General features: G+C 49.0%; 1 protein-coding gene across 2 annotated transcripts in view; it reads left to right on the top strand.

Annotated features, from left to right (window-relative positions):
- Nucleotides 1-18,292, top strand: part of dph1 (diphthamide biosynthesis 1) — a 717,385-nt gene extending 699,093 nt beyond the window's left edge. For both annotated transcript variants that reach the window (XM_070856970.1, XM_070856969.1), the window contains one exon: nucleotides 17,807-18,292. In XM_070856970.1, the coding sequence (XP_070713071.1) occupies nucleotides 17,807-17,926 (120 nt within the window). In that variant the 3' untranslated portion in view covers nucleotides 17,927-18,292. The remainder of the gene's footprint in view (nucleotides 1-17,806) is intronic.
- The last annotated feature ends 773 nt before the right edge of the window (nucleotides 18,293-19,065 follow it).

The raw sequence follows: 19,065 nt of genomic DNA, 5'->3' as shown, positions 1-19,065 counted from the left end.
TCGATGAGATACCTCCAGTACGTGACTGGTTCAGTAAGCCATAAAAAATAGCTTCCAAACTGTCCCACTGATACATTTAGTAGGTTATTTGGAAAAAAGGACTTGCATTTCTATAGTGCCATTCGCAACCTCAGCACATCCCAAAGTGCTCTACAGCCAATGAAATACTTTTGAAGTGTAGTCACTGTTGTAATGTAGGAAACACCAATTTGCACACAGCAAGCTCCCACAACCAGCAATGAGATAATGACCAGATCATCTGTTTTAGTGATGTTGGTTGTGGGATAAGTATTGGCCAGGACACCGGGGATAACTCCCCTGCTCCTCTTCGAATACTGCCACGGAATCTTTTACCCCTCAGTACTGCACTGTAGTGGGTAATAGTGATCGCATTTTGCCCGGTATAAGTGACCGACTGCTTTAAACATGGGCCTTTTAAGTGACGGAGGACTGTGTCATATAATGTGTGTGGTGTCAATTTGCTGTGAAGAGGACTCGATTTCCGCCAGTACCGTGGGATTGATGGGTTGTGGCACATCAGCTCCTGAACTGTTTCTAAACATGCTCATCAATAAAGCTTTTGTTGGGATGTTTCACTTCAGACTCCTGATTAGCTGAAATTGAGTGCCTTTTAACTGCATCTCTTAGATTTTACAGCAAGTGATGCAACGAGCGCTATTTCAAGCAATCAATACCCTTCAGCTATTAAAGATACTTCATTGCTTTGGCGTGAACACGGGCGCCTTTTAAAACATAACGACAAGCAAATGTACAGCTCTCAGTAAGTCCCCCTCCCCTCTCGTCCCTGACCTGCCAACCGCAGGCAGTCATCCTGCCACACTGTCTGCCCATTATCGTTAGTCTTTATTTATCGCCTGTGTTTAAACACTAGCCACTTAACGAGGAGAGGCAGTAATTTACTGAAAAAAGTGCATTGCTGGAAAATAAATGGCACCGTAACAAATTTCATGGAAGGACGGAATGGGCGAGTTGTTTGTTGTTTCATTCCCACTTCCAGCGAAAAGGGCAATTCTTTGACAGATTTCTGTCACCTTTGGAAGCTGATTCAACAACAACTCGTATTTATAAAGCGCCTTTATAATAATAAAACATCCCCAAGGTGCCACGTTTCAACAGTGACTACACTTCAAAAGTACTTCATTGGCTGTAAAGCGCTTTGGGCCTTCCCGAGGTTGTGAAAGGCGCTATATAAATTCAAGTCTTTCTAAGTCTGTAGCCCCCCTGCCTTCACAAAGCAACACTTCTGTCTTAATTATTAAAAGGAAATTTTAGAATAAATAGCTTCCAGGACACGCATCGTTCCCACCACGCTGTGACCCTGGGTGATTGTCCACGCACTCTGTGCCTAGCAGTCGGGACCCGACTAACCCCTTCTTGAGTCTCGTCACCGAGAGCATGCAGAAACCTAGCGCAGGCAGTGGCAAGAGCGTGCGGCAAACCAGTCCCACCCACCCTTTCCCTCAATGAATATCAGTCCCACCTGTGACAGGGACTGTGGTGCTTGTATTGGACTGTTCAGCCACCTAAGGACTCATTTTTAGAGTGGAAGCAAGTCTTCCTCGATTCCGAGGGACTGCCTATGATGATGATGATGAACCCTTCCCGAGGGCTAAGACTCCTCCTGGTGTACCCGGGGTCTCCAGGCTCACATCCCAGCTGCCCTCCCTTCGCGTGTGGACCCCTGACGGTGAGTTCCGGCTCTGGAGTGTGTCGCAGCCAAAGTCGTGCTGTGGCTCAGTGAGCAGCACTCTCGCCTCCGAGTCAGACGGTCGTGGGTTCAAGTCCCGTTTCAGAAACTGGAGCACAAAAATCTAGGCTGACACTCCAATGCAGTACTGAGGGAGTGCTGCACTGTCGGGGGTGCCGTCTTTCGGATGAGACGTTAGACTGAGGCCCCGTCTGCTCTCTCAGGTGGACGTAAAAGATCCTACAGCACTATTTCGAAGAAGCGCAGGGGAGTTAACCTCAGTGTTCTGGGCCAATATTTATCCCTCAATCAACATCACTAAAAACAGATTACCTGGACATCACAGTGCAGTTTGTGGGAACTTGCTGTGTGCGAATTGGCTGCCGCGTTTCTTACATTACAACAGTGACTGCACTTCAAAAGCAATTCATTGGCTGTAAAGAGACATCCTGAGGTTGTGAAAGGGGCTATATAAATGCAAGTCTTTTACACGGTGCGATCTAGGGGGTCATCATATAGGGATCGGGATCAGAAACCCCGGGTGATTTTCTCCCTGCCTAGCCTTCCCCAACCCACGACCTCTACCACCCAGACTTGGCAAGGGCAGCAGGCGCATGGGAGCACCACCACCTCCAGGTGCCCCTCCGAGTCACATACCACCCCGACTTGGAAATATATCGCCGTTCCTTCATCGTCGCTGGGTCAAAATCCTGGAACTCTCCCCTAACAGCACTGTGGGAGCACCTTCACTGTTTCAAGAAGGTGGCTCACCACCACCTTTTCAAGGGCAATTAGGGATGGGTAATAAATGCCGGCCTTGCCAGCGATGCCCACATCCTGAGAATGAATATTTTTAAAAATCACTGACAGCACCAACAAGTTGCATTTATATAGCGCCTTTAACGTAGTAAAACGTGCCAAGCAATGTTCTCGTTAAGCGGCACTGCCACACGGTCATCTGCAAGGTTCCGCGCAGGCCGCTCTCCGGCTTCTACATTGTAGACACTGAGCATGTGCAGGAAAGTGAATGGGTCGGGCCGTGGGGGAGGCAGGCTGTGCAGGGGGCAGTGCAGCTTACGGGGCACATTGGTCCCAAGGTGCTTCACAGGAGCGATTATCAAACACAATTTGACACCGAGCCACACAAGGAGATATTAGAACAGGTGACCAAAAGCTTGGTCAAAGAGGTATGTTTTAAGGAATGTCTGAAAAGGAGGAAAGAGAGGCGGAGAGATTTAGGCAGGGAATTCCAGAGCTTAGGTCCTCGGCAGCTGAAGGCTCAGCCGCCAACAGCAGAGCGATTACAATCGGAGATACGCAAGAGGCCATAATTGGAGGAGCACAGCTATCTTGGAGGGTTGTCGGGCTGGAGGAGGTTACAGAGACAGCACTATATCGGGGGAGGGTGTATATTGAACCCCTTCACTCAGAGCAGAGCTTACAGTTCCTCGTTCTGGGTAGGGGGAGGAGGATGGGAAGTTCTGACTGGGGTGGTGCCCGCCCCTCCAGCATGGTGCCCAGCGCCCCCCGGCATGGTGCCTCCCCCGGCATGGTGCCCAGCGCCCCCCGGCATGGTGCCTCCCCCAGCATGGTGCCCAGCAGCCCCCCATGATGCCAGCGGCCCCCCCTGGCATGGTGCCCAGTGCCCCTCATGGTGCCAGCGCCCCTCATGGTGCCCAGTGCCCCCTGGCATGGTGCCCCCAGCATGGTGCCCAGCGCCCCTCATGGTGCCCAGTGCCCACCCCCCAGCATGGTGCCCCCCGCGGCATGGTGCCCAGCGCCCCTCATGGTGCCCAGCGGCCCTCATGGTGCCAAGCGCCTCTCATGGTGCCCAGCGGCCCCTCATGGTGCCCAGCGCCTCTCATGGTGCCCAGAGGCCCCCCGGCATGGTGCCCAGCGCCCCCCCCCCCCGACATGGTGCCACTGGGGCACTAGTGGGAATGAATGGTCTGGCTGCTGTCAGCACCAGAGTCCAGGGACACAGGGGTAGTTCACATTGAAAAGAAATACATGAACTATCGATAGATTACTGACAGTGTGCGTACCATTCCTGAACTCTCTTACTACATTTAATTGTAGCAAAACAGAGACGGTTAACCTTGCAGGTGTAGGGTCCCCAGAGAGCGCTGTAATTTAAAATCAAGAAAAGCACAGATCTTAGCACAGCGTCGGCACGATGCAAAATCTCAGCAAAATTGTTAATGAATGTTTCCTCTCCCCCAGGAACCCAGATCAAAGTGTGTTCTGTTCGCAAAGAGAAAAAGAACTTGCATTTATGCAGCGCCTTTCATCACCTCAGGCGTCCCAATGCGCTGTACGGCCATGAAATACTTTTTGAAGCACAGTCACTGTTGGGCAATGTAGGAAGCACAGCAGCAATTTGCGCAGAGCAAGATCCCATAAACAGCTAATGATCAAATCGTCTTGATTTTTTTTTTGTGATGTTTGTCAAGGGATAAACATTGGCTCAGGACACTGGGGAGAACTCCCAATGCTCTCCTTTTACAGTCACCCAAGAGAGCAGATGGGGCCTCGGTTTGACGTCTCATTCGAAAGACGGCACCTCTGACAGTGCAGTACTCCCTCAGCACTGCACCAGAGTGACAGCCTACATTAGCAGCCGAATTTAATGGCAGGGCCTGAGTAACAGTTTTTTGTCTCCCATTTTCCAATTGCAACCAGCCAGATTGAAAGGCTGTCTGCCTGTCGGGCGGGGAGGCCTGGGTTCCCACTTGTGCCCCAATGGCACCATCCCATTCACAACATCCCCTATCCAATTTCCTTTCCTCCTGGGAATGATGAGTGGAGGGAGAGGTTGGGGTCCATGTGTAATGTGTGCACCTGTGAGGATGCTGACAGGTTTGTAGAGCTGTTGAGTTGAGACGGACCGCATTGCGGATTTGGAGCTGAGGGTGGATTCACTCTGGAGCATCCACGATGCTGAGAATGACGTGAGTAGCATGTGTAGCGAGTTGGTCTTACCGCAGGTGAAGGGTCCACAGCCAGCTAGGGAATGGAAGACCAGCAGGAAGAGCAGTGGAAGGAAGGTAGTGCAGGGGTCCCCTGCGGTCATCCCCCTGCAAAACAGATACACTGCTTCGAGTACTGTTGAGGGGGATGACTCATCAGGGGAGGGCAGTAGCAGCCAAGTTCATGACACCGTGGCTGGCTCTGTTGCACAGGAGGGCAGGAAAAAGAGTGGGAGAGCAATAGTGATAGGGGATTCAATTGTAAGGGGAATAGATAGGCGTTTCTGCGGCCGCAACCGAGACTCCAGGATGGTATGTTGCCTCCCTGGTGCAAGGGTCAAGGATGTATCTGAGCGGGTGCAAGACATTCTCAAAAGGGAGGGAGAACAGCCAGTTGTCGCGGTGCACATTGGTACCAATGACATAGGTAAAAAAAGGGATGAGGTCCTACGAGACGAATTTAAGGAGCTAGGAGCTAAATTAAAAAGTAGGACCTCAAAAGTAGTAATCTCGGGATTGCTACCAGTGCCACGTGCTAGTCAGAGTAGGAATCGCAGGATAGCGCAGATGAATACGTGGCTTGAGCAGTGGTGCAGCAGGGAGGGATTCAAATTCCTGGGGCATTGGAACCGGTTCTGGGGGAGGTGGGACCAGTACAAACCGGACGGTCTGCACCTGGGCAGGACTGGAACCAATGATTTAGGGGGAGTGTTTGCTAGTGCTGTTGGGGAGGAATTAAACTAATATGGCAGGGGGATGGGAACCAATGCAAGGAGACAGAGTGAAACAAAATGGAGACAGAAGCAAAAGACAGAAAGGAGATGAGTAAAAGTGGAGGGCAGAGAAACCCAAGGCAAAAAACAAAAAGGGCCAATGTACAGCAAAATTCTAAAGGGTCAAAGTGTAATAAAAAGGCAAGCCTGAAAGTTCGATGCCTCAATGCGAGGAGTATTCGGAACCCAGGAGAGGGCTCTGAGCTAGTTAGAGTGGGTGAGAGCGCAGATGAACAGGACCCCAAAAAGAATGCAAAAGGCAGGAGGCAACAGAGCAGAGCAGCACTGGGGTAAGTGTAAACCACAAGGTGATAGGAAGGGACAATATGTATGAATATAAAGGGGCTGCAGGAGGGGTCAAAACTAAAAATCATGATTTAAAAACTAGTATTAAAATACTCTACCTAAACGCATGCAGAATTCGAAATAAAGTAAATGAGTTGACGGCACAAATCATTACAAATGGGTATGATTTGGTGGCCATTACAGAAATGTGGTTGTAGGGTGGCCAAGACTGGGAATTAAACATACAGGGGTATCTGACAATTCGGAAGGATACACAAGAAGGGAAAGGAGGTGGGGTAGCTCTGTTAATAAAGGATGATATCAGGGCAGTTGTGAGAGATGATATTGGCTCTAATGAACAAAATGTTGAATCATTGTGGGTGGAGATTAGAGATAGTAAGGGGAAAAAGTCACTGGTGGGCGTAGTTTATAGGCCCCCAAATAATAACTTCACGGTGGGGCAGACAATAATCAAGGGAATAATAGAGGCATGTGAAAAAGGAACGGCAGTAATCATGGGGGGTTTTAACCTACATATCGATTGGTCAAATCAAATCACATGGGGTAGCCTTGAGGAGGAATTCATAGAATGCATACGGGATTGTTTCTTAGAACAGTATGTTACAGAACCTACAAGAGAGCAAGCTATCTTTGATCTGGTCCTGTGTAATGAGTCAGGAATAATAAACGATCACCTAGTAAAAAAATCCTCTCGGAATGACTGATCACAGTATGGTTGAATTTGTAATACAGATTGAGGGTGAGGAAGTAGTGTCTCAAACGAGCGTACTATGCTTAAACAAAGGGGACTACAGTGGGATGAGGGCAGAGTTAGCTAAAGTAGACTGGGAACACAGACTAAACGGTGGCACAATTGAGGAACAGTGGAGGACTTTTAAGGAGCTCTTTCAAAGTGCTCAACAAAAATATATTCCAGTGAAAAAGAAGGGCGGTAAGAGAAGGGATAACCAGCCGTGGATAACCAAGGAAATAAAGGAGAGTATCAAATTAAAAACCAATGCGTATAAGGTGGCCATGGTTAGTGGGAAACTAGAAGATTGGGAAAATTTTAAACGACAGCAAAGAATGACTAAGAAAGCAATAAAGAAAGGAAAGATAGATTACGAAAGTAAACTTGCGCAAAACATAAAAACAGATAGTAAAAGCTTTTACCGATATATAAAACGGAAGAGAGTGACTAAAGTAAATATTGGTCCCTTAGAAGATGAGAAGGGGGATTTAATAATGGGAAATGTGGAAATGGCTGAGACCCTAAACAATTATTTTGCTTCGGTCTTCACAGTGGAAGACACAAAAACCATGTCAAAAATTGCTGGTCACGGGAATGTGGGAAGGGAGGACCTTGAGACAATCACTATCACTAGGGAGGTAGTGCTGGACAGGCTAATGGGACTCAAGGTAGACAAGTCCCCTGGTCCTGATGAAATACATCCCAGGGTATTAAAAGAGATGGCGGAAGTTATAGCAGATGCATTCGTTATAATCTACCAAAATTCTCTGGACTCTGGGGAGGTACCAGCGGATTGGAAAGCAGCTAATGTAACGCCTCTGTTTAAAAAAGGGGGCAGACAAAAGGCAGGCAACTATAGGCCGGTTAGTTTAACATCTGTAGTGGGGAAAATGCTTGAAGCTATCATTAAGGAAGAAATAGCGGGACATCTAGATAGGAATAGTGCAATCAAGCAGACGCAACATGGATTCATGAAGGGGAAATCATGTTTAACTAATTTACTGGAATTCTTTGAGGATATAACGAGCACGGTGGATAGAGGTGTACCGATGGATGTGGTGTATTTAGATTTCCAAAAGGCATTCGATAAGGTGCCACACAAAAGGTTACTGCAGAAGATAAAGGTACGCGGAGTCAGAGGAGATGTATTAGCATGGATCGAGAATTGGCTGGCTAACAGAAAGCAGAGAGTCGGGATAAATGGGTCCTTTTCGGGTTGGAAATCGGTGGTTAGTGGTGTGCCACAGGGATCGGTGCTGGGACCACAACTGTTTACAATATACATAGATGACCTGGAAGAGGGGACAGAGTGTAGTGTAACAAAATTTGCAGATGACACAAAGATTAGTGGGAAAGCGGGTTGTGTAGAGGACACAGAGAGGCTGCAAAGAGATTTAGATAGGTTAAGCGAATGGGCTAAGGTTTGGCAGATGGAATACAATGTCGGAAAATGTGAGGTCATCCACCTTGGGAAAAAAAACAGTAAAAGGGAATATTATTTGAATGGGGAGAAATCACAACATGCTGCAGTGCAGAGGGACCTGGGGGTCCTTGTGCATGAATCCCAAAAAGTTAGTTTGCAGGTGCAGCAGGTAATCAGGAAGGCGAATGTAATGTTGGCCTTCATTGCGAGAGGGATGGAGTACAAAAGCAGGGAGGTCCTGCTGCAACTGTACAGGGTATTGGTGAGGCCGCACCTGGAGTACTGCGTGCAGTTTTGGTCATCTTACTTAAGGAAGGATATACTAGCTTTGGAGGGGGTACAGAGACGATTCACTAGGCTGATTCCGGAGATGAGGGGGTTACCTTATGATGATAGATTGAGTAGACTGGGTCTTTACTCGTTGGAGTTTAGAAGAATGAGGGGTGATCTTATAGAAACATTTAAAATAATGAAAGGGATAGACAAGATAGAGGCAGAGAGGTTGTTTCCATTGGTCGGGGAGACTAGAACTAGGGGGCACAGCCTCAAAATACGGGGGAGCCAATTTAAAACCGAGTTGAGAAGGAATTTATTTTCCCAGAGGGTTGTGAATCTGTGGAATTCTCTGCCCAAGGAAGCAGTTGAGGCTAGCTCATTGAATGTATTCAAATCACAGATAGATAGATTTTTAACCAATAAGGGAATTAAGGGTTATGGGGAGCGGGCGGGTAAGTGGAGCTGAGTCCACGGCCAGATCAGCCATGATCTTTTTGAATGGCGGAGCAGGCTCGAGGGGCTAGATGGCCTTCTCCTGTTCCTAATTCTTATGTTCTTATGAGTGGCTTAGCCAGTCACGTGATGTTCACAAGGCTCAATAAAACCCCAGCCAGTTGGGTTCAGGGGGGATCCACGATGATGCACGTGGTTGCGAACCTGGTGGATAAACTGGTAATGTGTAGTGTGATTGTTAAACGTTTGCTAACAGACCAACTAATTCTTAATAGCAATGTGTTGCTATGATATCTTAAGCAAAGAACCCATGAAGCAAATACATTACAGTGTGGATCAATCAGAGAGTCTGAGATATCGAGGATCAGAGAAATCGGGGAGGCCGAAGGGTGGGATGGGTGGTGGTGAGGAGTCGGAGACCGGATGTGAGATAGACGGGTTGGGAGGGGAGGGTTTGGCGGGGAGGTGGGAAGGGTTGGGAGGTGGGGGTGGAGATCGGAAGGATCGGGAGTGTTCGAAAGCGTGGGGAGGGTGGAAGCAGGTAAGCTGGATCCAGCAGTCCTCCTCTCCCATTGGCTGCCAGGTTTCCAGAGGCCCGGGAAACCCGGCTGAAATTTAAAATGGAGATTAATTCTGAGGCTCGCAGCCTCATTGTAATATTTAAATGATCAACCTGCCACCTGGGAGCGGATTGGTCACTTCCCCCCCCCCCCCCACCACCCCAACCTGCCTCTGTTAAATCTGGAAGCGGGCAGATTGGAGGCGGGTTGGGGTCGGGTTTGAGATTTTGAACACTTTTACATCCCACTTGACCCAAACCCATCCGTTTTTGGTCTCTGAAGTGGGACTTGACCTCCACAACCTTCTGTCTCAGGCAAAGATGCTGCAATCAGCCAACTCAGCACAGGCCGGGATCTGAACCTGGAATTCCACGGGCTTTATAGAAGAATTTATACCTCTGTCACCTGCCCCCTGCCAGTACCCCTACCCCTGTACCCTTGCCCCTATCCTGCCCCCCTACCCCCACCCCTGCCTCTACCCTTGCCCCTCTGTTGCATTCCTACCCTTAACCCTGGCTCCAACCCTGCACATACCCCTACTCTTGCCCCTGGCCCTACCTCATCCCACTGCTGCTGGAAGCCTCAACCCCACCTGGCTCAATTTCTCTAGTTCTCTCCTCACCTGTCTCCCAAATCCCACGAGCTCTAAAATATCCCAAACACTGCTCCCTGTACCTTACCCCATTAGGATTGACAACCCCTCCCTGGTTGTCCTGCAATCTCCCAGATGCTCCTGTGAGCAATCCGAGAGAAAAATCATCAGGCCGTCTTGCGTTCCCTTTTCGCTCCGACCGGTTTCGCAACAAACAGAAGGGCCGTGGCCCTGGTAAACCAGGCCACGGATAGAGCTGTTCCTGGAGTGCAGGGGATTGTGGGTAGTGTAGCCACCATTATGGGCCATTTGCCACGGGGATTGATGTGCAGGGTGGCCAATGACGGAAATGTGGGGACTGGGCGGATGGAGGCGGGAGGTCTTGTGATGAATACGGTCCAAACACAGTCTGCAACCCCACATCCCATTCCAAGCTTCCCTCCTACCCCCACTGCTAATCAGCACCGGCTCCTCATCTCCCAATGCATTGACCCCCAAAGACAACATCTGCTTTTACAAACCCCTCACCCCCTCATCTCTTTTTCACACTCACTGTCTCTCATTCTCTCTTACTCTCTACAATATCTCACGCTCCCCATTCTCTCTTTCACACTTTCACTCTCTCTCACTTTCCCTCACTCTCCCTCACACTCACTCTCCCTGCCCCACTCCCTTTCAATATCCTTCCTTGCTTCTCTCTTTCTTTCTCCCCTCTACCTTTTTCTCTTCCACTTTTTATTTTCTCTCCCTCCCCCTTGCTCCTCTCTTTTTTCTCTCTCGCCATCTCTCTTTCCAGCCACTCCTCCCTCCCTTCACTTTTTCTCCCCTGCCCCCCCTCCTTATCTCTTTCATTCTTCCCCCTTCCCTTCCTCTCTCACCACTGTGTCTCTCACTCTCTCTCTTAAGCTTTCCATAAGCTTTCCTATATTTTTAGAAACATAGAAACATTAAAAATAGGTGCAGGAGTAGGCCATTCGGCCCTTCGAGCCTGCACCACCATTCAATAAGTTCATGGCTGATCATTCCCTCAGTACCCCTTTCCTGCTTTCTCTCCATACCCCTTGATCCCCTTTAACATAAGGGCCATATCTAACTCCCTCTTGAATATATCCAATGAACTGGCATCAACAACCCTCTGCGGCAGGGAATTCCACAGGTTAACAACTCTCTGAGTGAAGAAGTTTCTCCTCATCTCAGTCCTAAATGGCCTACCCCTTATTCTAAGACTGTGTCCCCTGGTTCTGAACTTCCCCAACATTGGGAACATTCTACCCGCATCTAACCTGTCTAATCCTGTCAGAATCTTGTATGTTTCTATGAGATCCCCTCTCATCCTTCTAAACGCCAATGTATAAAGGCCCAGTTGATCCAGTCTCTCCTCATATGTCAGTCCTGCCATCCCGGGAATCAGTCTGGTGAACCTTCGCTGCACCCCCTCACTAGCAAGAACGTCCTTCCTCAGATTAGGAGACCAAAACTGAACACAATATTCCAGGTGAGGCCTCACTAAGGCCTTGTACAACTGCAGTAAGACCCCGCTGCTCCTATACTCAAATCCCCTAGCTATTTCACATGGGGGAGGGGTTACTCTCTCCTGTAAAATGCAGGAATTCCTACAAGGCGTTTCATTAAAAAAACAGCTGCAGAAACCAATGTATTTTGAAAACTACAAAGTGGATCTGACATTGAGCTGAACAGGGTGAGGGCAATAGGATCAGGCTGGGGTGGGGGAGGGGAAAGCCAGCGCCAATCCACGTCAGAACAGATACACTCAACATACCTGAGCAGGGGAGAGCAAACAAGGAGACAATAAAACCCTAGCATTGTCGTCACCTCATCTCTCTCTGTACTTCGTGAGAATTTTACTTATTTTCCCATTTCGCAGCTGTTGAGTGGGAGAATTGCTGGCATTTAAAGATTTATTCGGGTCTCGAGTAGTGTTTGCTTTATTGTTAATTGCAATGAAATAAATCCCAAGTTGGCTCGATGCTGTATATTGCTGCCATAACTTACTCGTTGCCGTCCTGCGCTGCCAGGGATCTGCTCACTGCAAAGCAAACAGCGCCATCCACAGACGGCACCTGGCACTTCAACCACATTACATCGAGGCCACAGCACAGAAACAGGCCATTCGGCCCAACTGGTCCTTGCCGGTGTTTATGCTCCACACGAGCCTCCTCCCACCTTACTTCATCTCACCCTATCAACATTCGTTCCTTTCTCCCTCATGTGTTTATCTAGCTTTCCCTTAAATGCATCTCTGCTATTTGCCTCAACCACTCCCTGTGGTAGGGAGTTCCACATTCTCACCACTCTCTGGGTAAAGAAGTTTCTCCTGAATTCCTTAATGGATTTATTACTGACTATCTTATATTTCAGGCACCTAGTTTTGGTATCTCCCCCCCCCCCCCCCCACCATAAGTGGAAACATTTTCTCTACATCATGACAGCTTGAAAACCCTTTCAGCCGTGGCTCAGTGGGCAGCACTCTCGCCTCTGAGTCAGAAGGTTGTGGGTTCAAGTCCCACTCCAGGGACTCGAGCACAAAAATCTAGGCTGACACTCCCAGTGCAGTGCTGATGGAGTGCTGTACAGTTGGAGGTGCCCTCTTTCGGATGAGACGTTAAACCGAGGCCCCGTCTGCTCTCTCAGGTGGATGTAAAAGATCCCATGGCACTATTTCAAAGAAGAGCAGGGGAGTTATCCCCGGTGACCTGGGGCTAATATTTATCCCTCAATCAACATCACTAAAACAGATTATCTGGTCATTATCACGTTGCTGTTTGTGGGAGCTTGCTTGCACGCAAATTGGCTGCCGTGTTTCCCACATTACAACAGTGACTACATTCCAAAAGTACTTAATTGGCTGTAAAGTGCTTTGCGACATCCAGTGGTTGTGAAAGGAGCTCTATAAATGCAAGTCTTTCTTTTATAATCTTAAAAACCTCTATCAGGTCACCTCTCAGCCTTCTCTTTTCTGGAGAAGAATGTCCCAGTCTGTTCAGCTTGTCCTCATAATTACAGCCTCTGGTATCACCCTTGTAAATCTGTTTTGCACTTTCTCCAGAGCCTCTGTATCCTTTTTGTAATGTGGCGACCAGAGCTGTGCACAATACTCCAAGTGTGATATCAACCGTTCGCAGAGCAACAATGCTACACTTTCCCTCCTCTTGTGAAAAAGCAAAAAGAAAAAAACTTCCATTTATCTGGTGCCCTATCAGGTCTTCAGGATGCCTCAAGGTGCTTCAAGTGCCCCAAGGTGGGTAACACTCTCGCCTCTGAGTCAGAACGTTGTGGGTTTAAGCCCCACTCCAGGCTGACACTCCCAGTGCAGTGCTGAGGGAGTGCTGCACTGTCGGAGGTGCCGTCTTTCGGATGAGATGTTAAACCGAGGCCCCGTCTGCCCTCTCAGGTGGATGCAAAAGATCCCATGGCCACTATTTCAAAGAAGAGCAGGGAAGTTATCTCCGGTGTCCTAGGCCAATATTTATCCCTCAACCAACTCCTAATATCAGATTATCTGGTCATTTATTTCATTGCTGTTTGAGGGACCTTGCTGTGCACAAATTGGCTGCTGAGTTTCCCACATTACAAAAGAAACTGCGGGACATGTTTTAGATTGGTTGCAGGTGCTTGGATAAGCCCTTTACCCATAAAACAGATTCATAAAGCTAGAAATTACGTTTGATAATTCACTTCATTTATGATTGACAAAAGATGAATTAATCCTAAACACCCTAACCATCCATACAGGGTAAGGAACAGTGCTCTAACGTCCAAAACATACTGGGGCCGAAATTGCCCCTCCCGCGAACTCCTCTGGGGCGGTGCAGATTGGCTGCCAGCTCTCCGCGGAGGGGCCGCCATTTTGTACGTTGCTCTTCGTGAGTTTTGGAGCAGTGCCTGGGACCGTTCCGCCTGTTTTCCCGCCGCGGCGTACACGCGCCGACCCCTTACCGACTGGTGGGGATCCCCTCGCGAAATTGTCCCAAGGCAGATGGCCTCTTTCCCGATATTGCCCCGCGAGAGTGGTCCCGCCGCCGATCGATGCCCCCGACAGCTTTTGGTGTCGGTGCACTCTCTGTGGCCACCCTTAAAGGGGAGGGCGCACTGCTGCGGCCGCCATGTTCTTTTTGTTTTGAGCCGGGTTCGGCCGGGCCGTCAACAGGCAACCCGGCACACACCCCCTCTTGGGTGCCCGGTCCAAACCCTCCCTGGTGGCCCAGTGGACCGAATTTAAAAGTATGCAGAGCTCGCAGCGGCCCTCCCCTTTAACTGAAGAGGAAGAGGAGAGATGTTGTGTCTGACGTCATCAGTGATGCTGCAAGGACACTTCTACCCTCAGTCGCCACGACATCCGCCCCGACCAAAAAAACTTCCAGTGCCGAATAGCCACGGGAACTTTAAAAAAACCGAGGGTGTGCCCTGTTTCGGGCAGTGGGCAATTTCGGCCCCACTGTGTGTGGATTTTAACGAGGGCCCGTGAAGATGGCTTCTCCGAGCCTGGCCGCACCGCTGGGTCTCGGAGGCAGCTAGACATCTCTTTCTTTCTAAGCAAAAACATGGCATCTCTCTTCACACCATTCTCTTGTATGGTCCTCTCCTTGCTGGATGCAACAATGTCCGATGTTTTATGGCCACCCAGTTGTCTGAACCGATTACCAAACAGAGATGAGATGGCCCCACATCATACTGTTATTTCCTATAATTGCTTTTCCCCAAGCCATAGCTTGTTGTAGACAACCTTTGATGCCCTTAAACTACCCACGGCTGCGATGAAAAGCCTGTGTTTTAAAAGCTCATGTATGTTATCAGCATCATTGAGAGGAAAGTAACAAGTTTTATGGGAACATGATTTGAACCAATTCTGTCTACAGTACTGCTTTGTCTCTATTAGAGATAAAAGTAATGTAAAAACATATTGATATTCTGGCAGTGGGGCAGTTCACTTTGGCTGGAGGCTGGTTTAGCCTGTTCCATTATGGAATTCCCAATCTAGTACTCCGTGCAACACGGCAACTGATAATATTTAGGGACAGTTGATCTCAGAGGCCAGCTCTCTGTGTAATCTCACGGTGTGTCATATTCTCTATTATCTGTCTGCGGCAGTATGTTGGAAGGAGCCTTAATTCGTGTGGTGTGCTTATCACAGGCAAGTTGCACTGAGATTCAGTCATGTTCAGCGAATCGGTTCAGTATAAGTGTCCACAGTCAACGGCAACTAAATTGCAGACCAGATTGAAGAGCAGAATTCCATTGTGCCTGATCCCCTTTCCCGTTCACTCCCATCCTGTGGAATTGCTTGACCCACTCAGATAGAACAAAGCCCCTGTCCTGACTCTTTTCTTGCTTGTAAGAAGGAGATAGGCTCCAGTGAATACAACGATGAGTAGAGTTCATTGGCCAACTTGGATATCAGCACGGGTGACTCACAGTCCCCGGCCTCTCACAACTGCAGCTCATGCCAGCAGAATACAACAACCACTTGCATTTATATAGTGCCCGTAACATTATAAAATGGCCCAAGTACTTCACATGGGAGAAACGGAGAGGATTTAGGAGAGAGATGGAGAGAGAGGAAGAGGACTTAGGAGAGAGCGGGAGAGGACTTAGGAGAGAGATGGAGCAAGCAGGGGAGAATTTAGGAGACAGAATGAGCGGGAGAGGATTCAGGAGAGATGGATCCAATCTCATCAATGGATAGGGTGTGGAGTTTGGAGCTCAGGGTCAAAGACATCTGCCAGGGTTTTGCTCACCTCGGCGGGTCAGGGGCGGGCAATGTCGTTGGCGGGTCGCGGCCTAAAATGAATTTACATTGATAGTGCTTGTTAACCCCGCCCAGCATTTTTCCCAGTCCAATTAGAGGAAGCGGGTTTGGTGATGTCATTCATGACACGTCATCAGCCGGTTTCCTTAAAAGGGACCATGGCCAACTTTCTGTTGACATTTGTGCGGTCAGTGTTCTACGGCATTGAGGTGCTGCAAACACTGACAGAGGTAGACGACTGCACCTAGGTTCTCCCATAAGCAGATGGAGGGAGTCAGAGCACACAGGGCGATCCTCTTCCCTTCCCTTCTTGGACGGAAGAGACCTCCCCAGGAGACCGACACAGCCTGGTTGCACATTGCACAGGAGGACACAAGCAGCAATGTTGTCAGGGGGAACTGGCTGCACTGGTGCAAACCTTTCAATTATCTCATTAGATCAGGAAACGTTAGTACAAAGCCTCTCATCACATCCCCATCACTCTACCTTCCCTACCCTATTCCTGCACATCCTTACTCACACCAACTTACCTTGCACCTCTACCTATCCCTCTCTCTCTATCTACATTGTCACATCCCCATCTCACTAGCCACCCCTCACACTCGCCCTCATCCTAGTGCAGTCAGAACAACTAACCACACACAAAGGTAGCCACATGGGTGTTTTATCCAATGTTCATGTAAAGTTTCTGTTGAGGTGCTGTCAAACATTGAAACCTTTATTTTCAACACTTTTCGTTCTTGGACAGATTTGCGTGCACCTTTGCAAGTGACTTAACTTGATTTCAATGCGGAGTCTGTCGGCAGGATACTGGTATAGCAAAGCTTGTGGAGGACGGGGGCAAATCAGACAGCAACTTCCGGAGTGGATTTCCATGTTTCACTGGGGACTCCGCACATTGCTGTCCGATTTACCCCATAGTAACAGTGAGCACTGTTAGCCTCGCCGTTATTCTCTACACAAAATCCAGATCATGGTGTTAATGCTGGGAATGGAGCATTTTTCCTCTTGTTGTCACCCAGGGTCCGTGTGCAATACCCAGACACAGCGTTAGGTTCCCCTCGGGTTGGACCCCAAGAATCTGCCTTAACCCCAACAGCAACCCCGACTGCACCATTTCCACTGCCCGCACCTGGCATCCTGTGGCCTCTCCGGGACACTGGCCAACGTGCTCCCGGTTACAAAGGAAAAGTAAATACAGTTATATAGCGCCTCGGTGAAACACCACAGCAGCCCTTCGCACAGTTGTTTAGTTTTTGGACTGCAGTCACTATATGCCAACAGGGCAGCCATTGGTGCCAATTAGGTCCCACTAACAGCTCTGGGATAGGTGGCCAGTTTATCTGTTATTGATGGTATTTGCTTGAGGGAGCAATATTGGTCAAGAGAACTCCCCTGCTCTTCAAAATAGTGCCGTGGGATCATTAATGTCCCCCTGAGCCAATGGGACAGGTGGAAGGGATCTCAGTTTAACATCTTAATTGAGGGTCACCACCTCTGACAGTGCAGCACTACCTCAGAACTGCCCCTCCGACAGTGCGGCACTCCCTCAGTACTGCTGCAGCGTTCCCTCAGTACTACCCCTCCGACAGTGCAGCACTCCCTCAGTACTGCCTCTTCGATAGCGCGGCGCTCCCTCAGTACTGCCCCTCCGACAGTGCAGCACTCCCTCAGTACTCTGCCCTTCCAACAGTGCAACGCTCCCTCAGTACTGCCCCGTCTTTAAGAAATGAAACAAAGACTTGCATTTATATAGAACCTAGCATGACCTCAGGCTGTCCCAAAGCGCCTTACAGCCAATGAAGTACTTTTGAAGTTGTCACTGTTGTGGTGTGGGAAATGCAGCAGCCAATTTACACAAGGTCCCTCAAACAGCAATGTGATAATGACCAGATAATCTGATTTAGTGATTTTGATTGAGGGATAAATATTGGCCAGGACACTGGGGAGAACTCCCCTGCTCTTCTTCCAATAGTGGCCATGGGATCTTTTACGTCCACCTGAGAGAGCAGATGAGGCCTCGGTTTAATGTCTCCTCCGAAAGACGGCACCTCTGACAGTGCAGCACTCCCTCAGCACTGCACTGGGAGTGTCAGCCGAGATTTTTGTGTTCAAGTCCCTGGAGTGGGACTTGAACCCACAGCCTTCTGACTCAGTGGTGAGAGTACTACCCACTGAGAAACGTTCTGAAGTGTGGGGCGTCATGCTCCAGACTTGTTGCTTTGATCTGGTTTTGTTTTTGCACACAGGGCAAGCCAGCGGAAAGACGGCCGTCGGCCACGAGAGACACATGCGCAGATTGCGGCTGTCAGCGAGAGGAGTCGGGCAAGAGCCAATCCGAGCAACAGCCTCTCCCTCTGAAACAGTGAGGTCACGGCTCTGAGCCCGAGTGCTGAGGGACCGTCAGCAGAAGTGAGGCTACTGCTGCAGAAGGAACAGATTCAAGAAAAACTGGAGCATACTGCGACACCCACGGACCCTGGGGCTGTTCAGTTTGGCCTGAGGTTCATTCAGCCCCTGGTTCATGGCAGGTGCAAAGGTCACACAGTGTGAAAGTTAGCATTACTATCTAAAGGGCTTCAACACACCTGCTGTCAGATGAGGGGGCTGCTGGGTATAAACTGCCCGCTGAAAATAGCCAAAGCCTCCTTTGGGGGGTGGTGGGAATTGGGTTGGGGCACAATGTAACCTGCAATAAAACGGAAATAAATGGACTAGTCTCGGCTACTTGTGAATTTCTTGTTGAGTTTATTTGATTGTAATTGTTCTGTGCCAGCGTTAGTTCAAGCCCTATGTAGGCTAATATACGCATCAAATTCTCTAACTCAGGCCGTGCACCTGAGAAAGCAGACGGTTTAACATCTCATCCCGACTGTGCAGCACTCCCTCAGCACTGCACTGAGAAAGTCAGCCTAGATTTATATGCTCAAGTCTCTGGAGTGAGACTTGAACCCACAACCTTCTGACTTAGAGGTGAGAGTGCTATCCACTGAGCCAATTTCTGAATTGTGGGGCGTTTTTGTGCTCCAGACTTGTTGATGTGATACGGTTTTGTACTTTACATCGAATTTACAGCACAGAAACAGGCCCATGTCTGTGTTTATGCTCCACACGAACCTCCTCCCACCCTACTTCCTCTAACCCAATCAGCATATCCCTCTATTCCTTTCTCCCTCATGTGTTTATCCATCTTTCCCTTAAATGCCTCGATACAATTCACCTCAACCACTCCCTGTGGCAGCGAGTTCCACATTCTCACCACTCTCTGGGTAAAGAAGTTTCTCCTGATTTCCTTATTGGATTTTTTAGTGACTATCTTATATTTATGGCCCCTAGTTTTGGACCCCCCCCAACAGTCATGGGGCCTTCAGCTGTCTCGATCCTCCTTTCTGGAACCCTCTCCACCTCTGGTTCTCTCTCCACTTTCAAAACCTCCTCACACTTCCCCAATGGCTTGACCCGCACTTTCGAGAGGGATACAATACGAACAATGGCAAACAGGTAAAGA

Source organism: Pristiophorus japonicus, chromosome 16, assembly GCF_044704955.1.
Source record: "Pristiophorus japonicus isolate sPriJap1 chromosome 16, sPriJap1.hap1, whole genome shotgun sequence".
NCBI classification, from domain to species: Eukaryota; Metazoa; Chordata; class Chondrichthyes; family Pristiophoridae; genus Pristiophorus; species Pristiophorus japonicus.
This window is presented reverse-complemented; position numbering and strand designations above follow the sequence as displayed.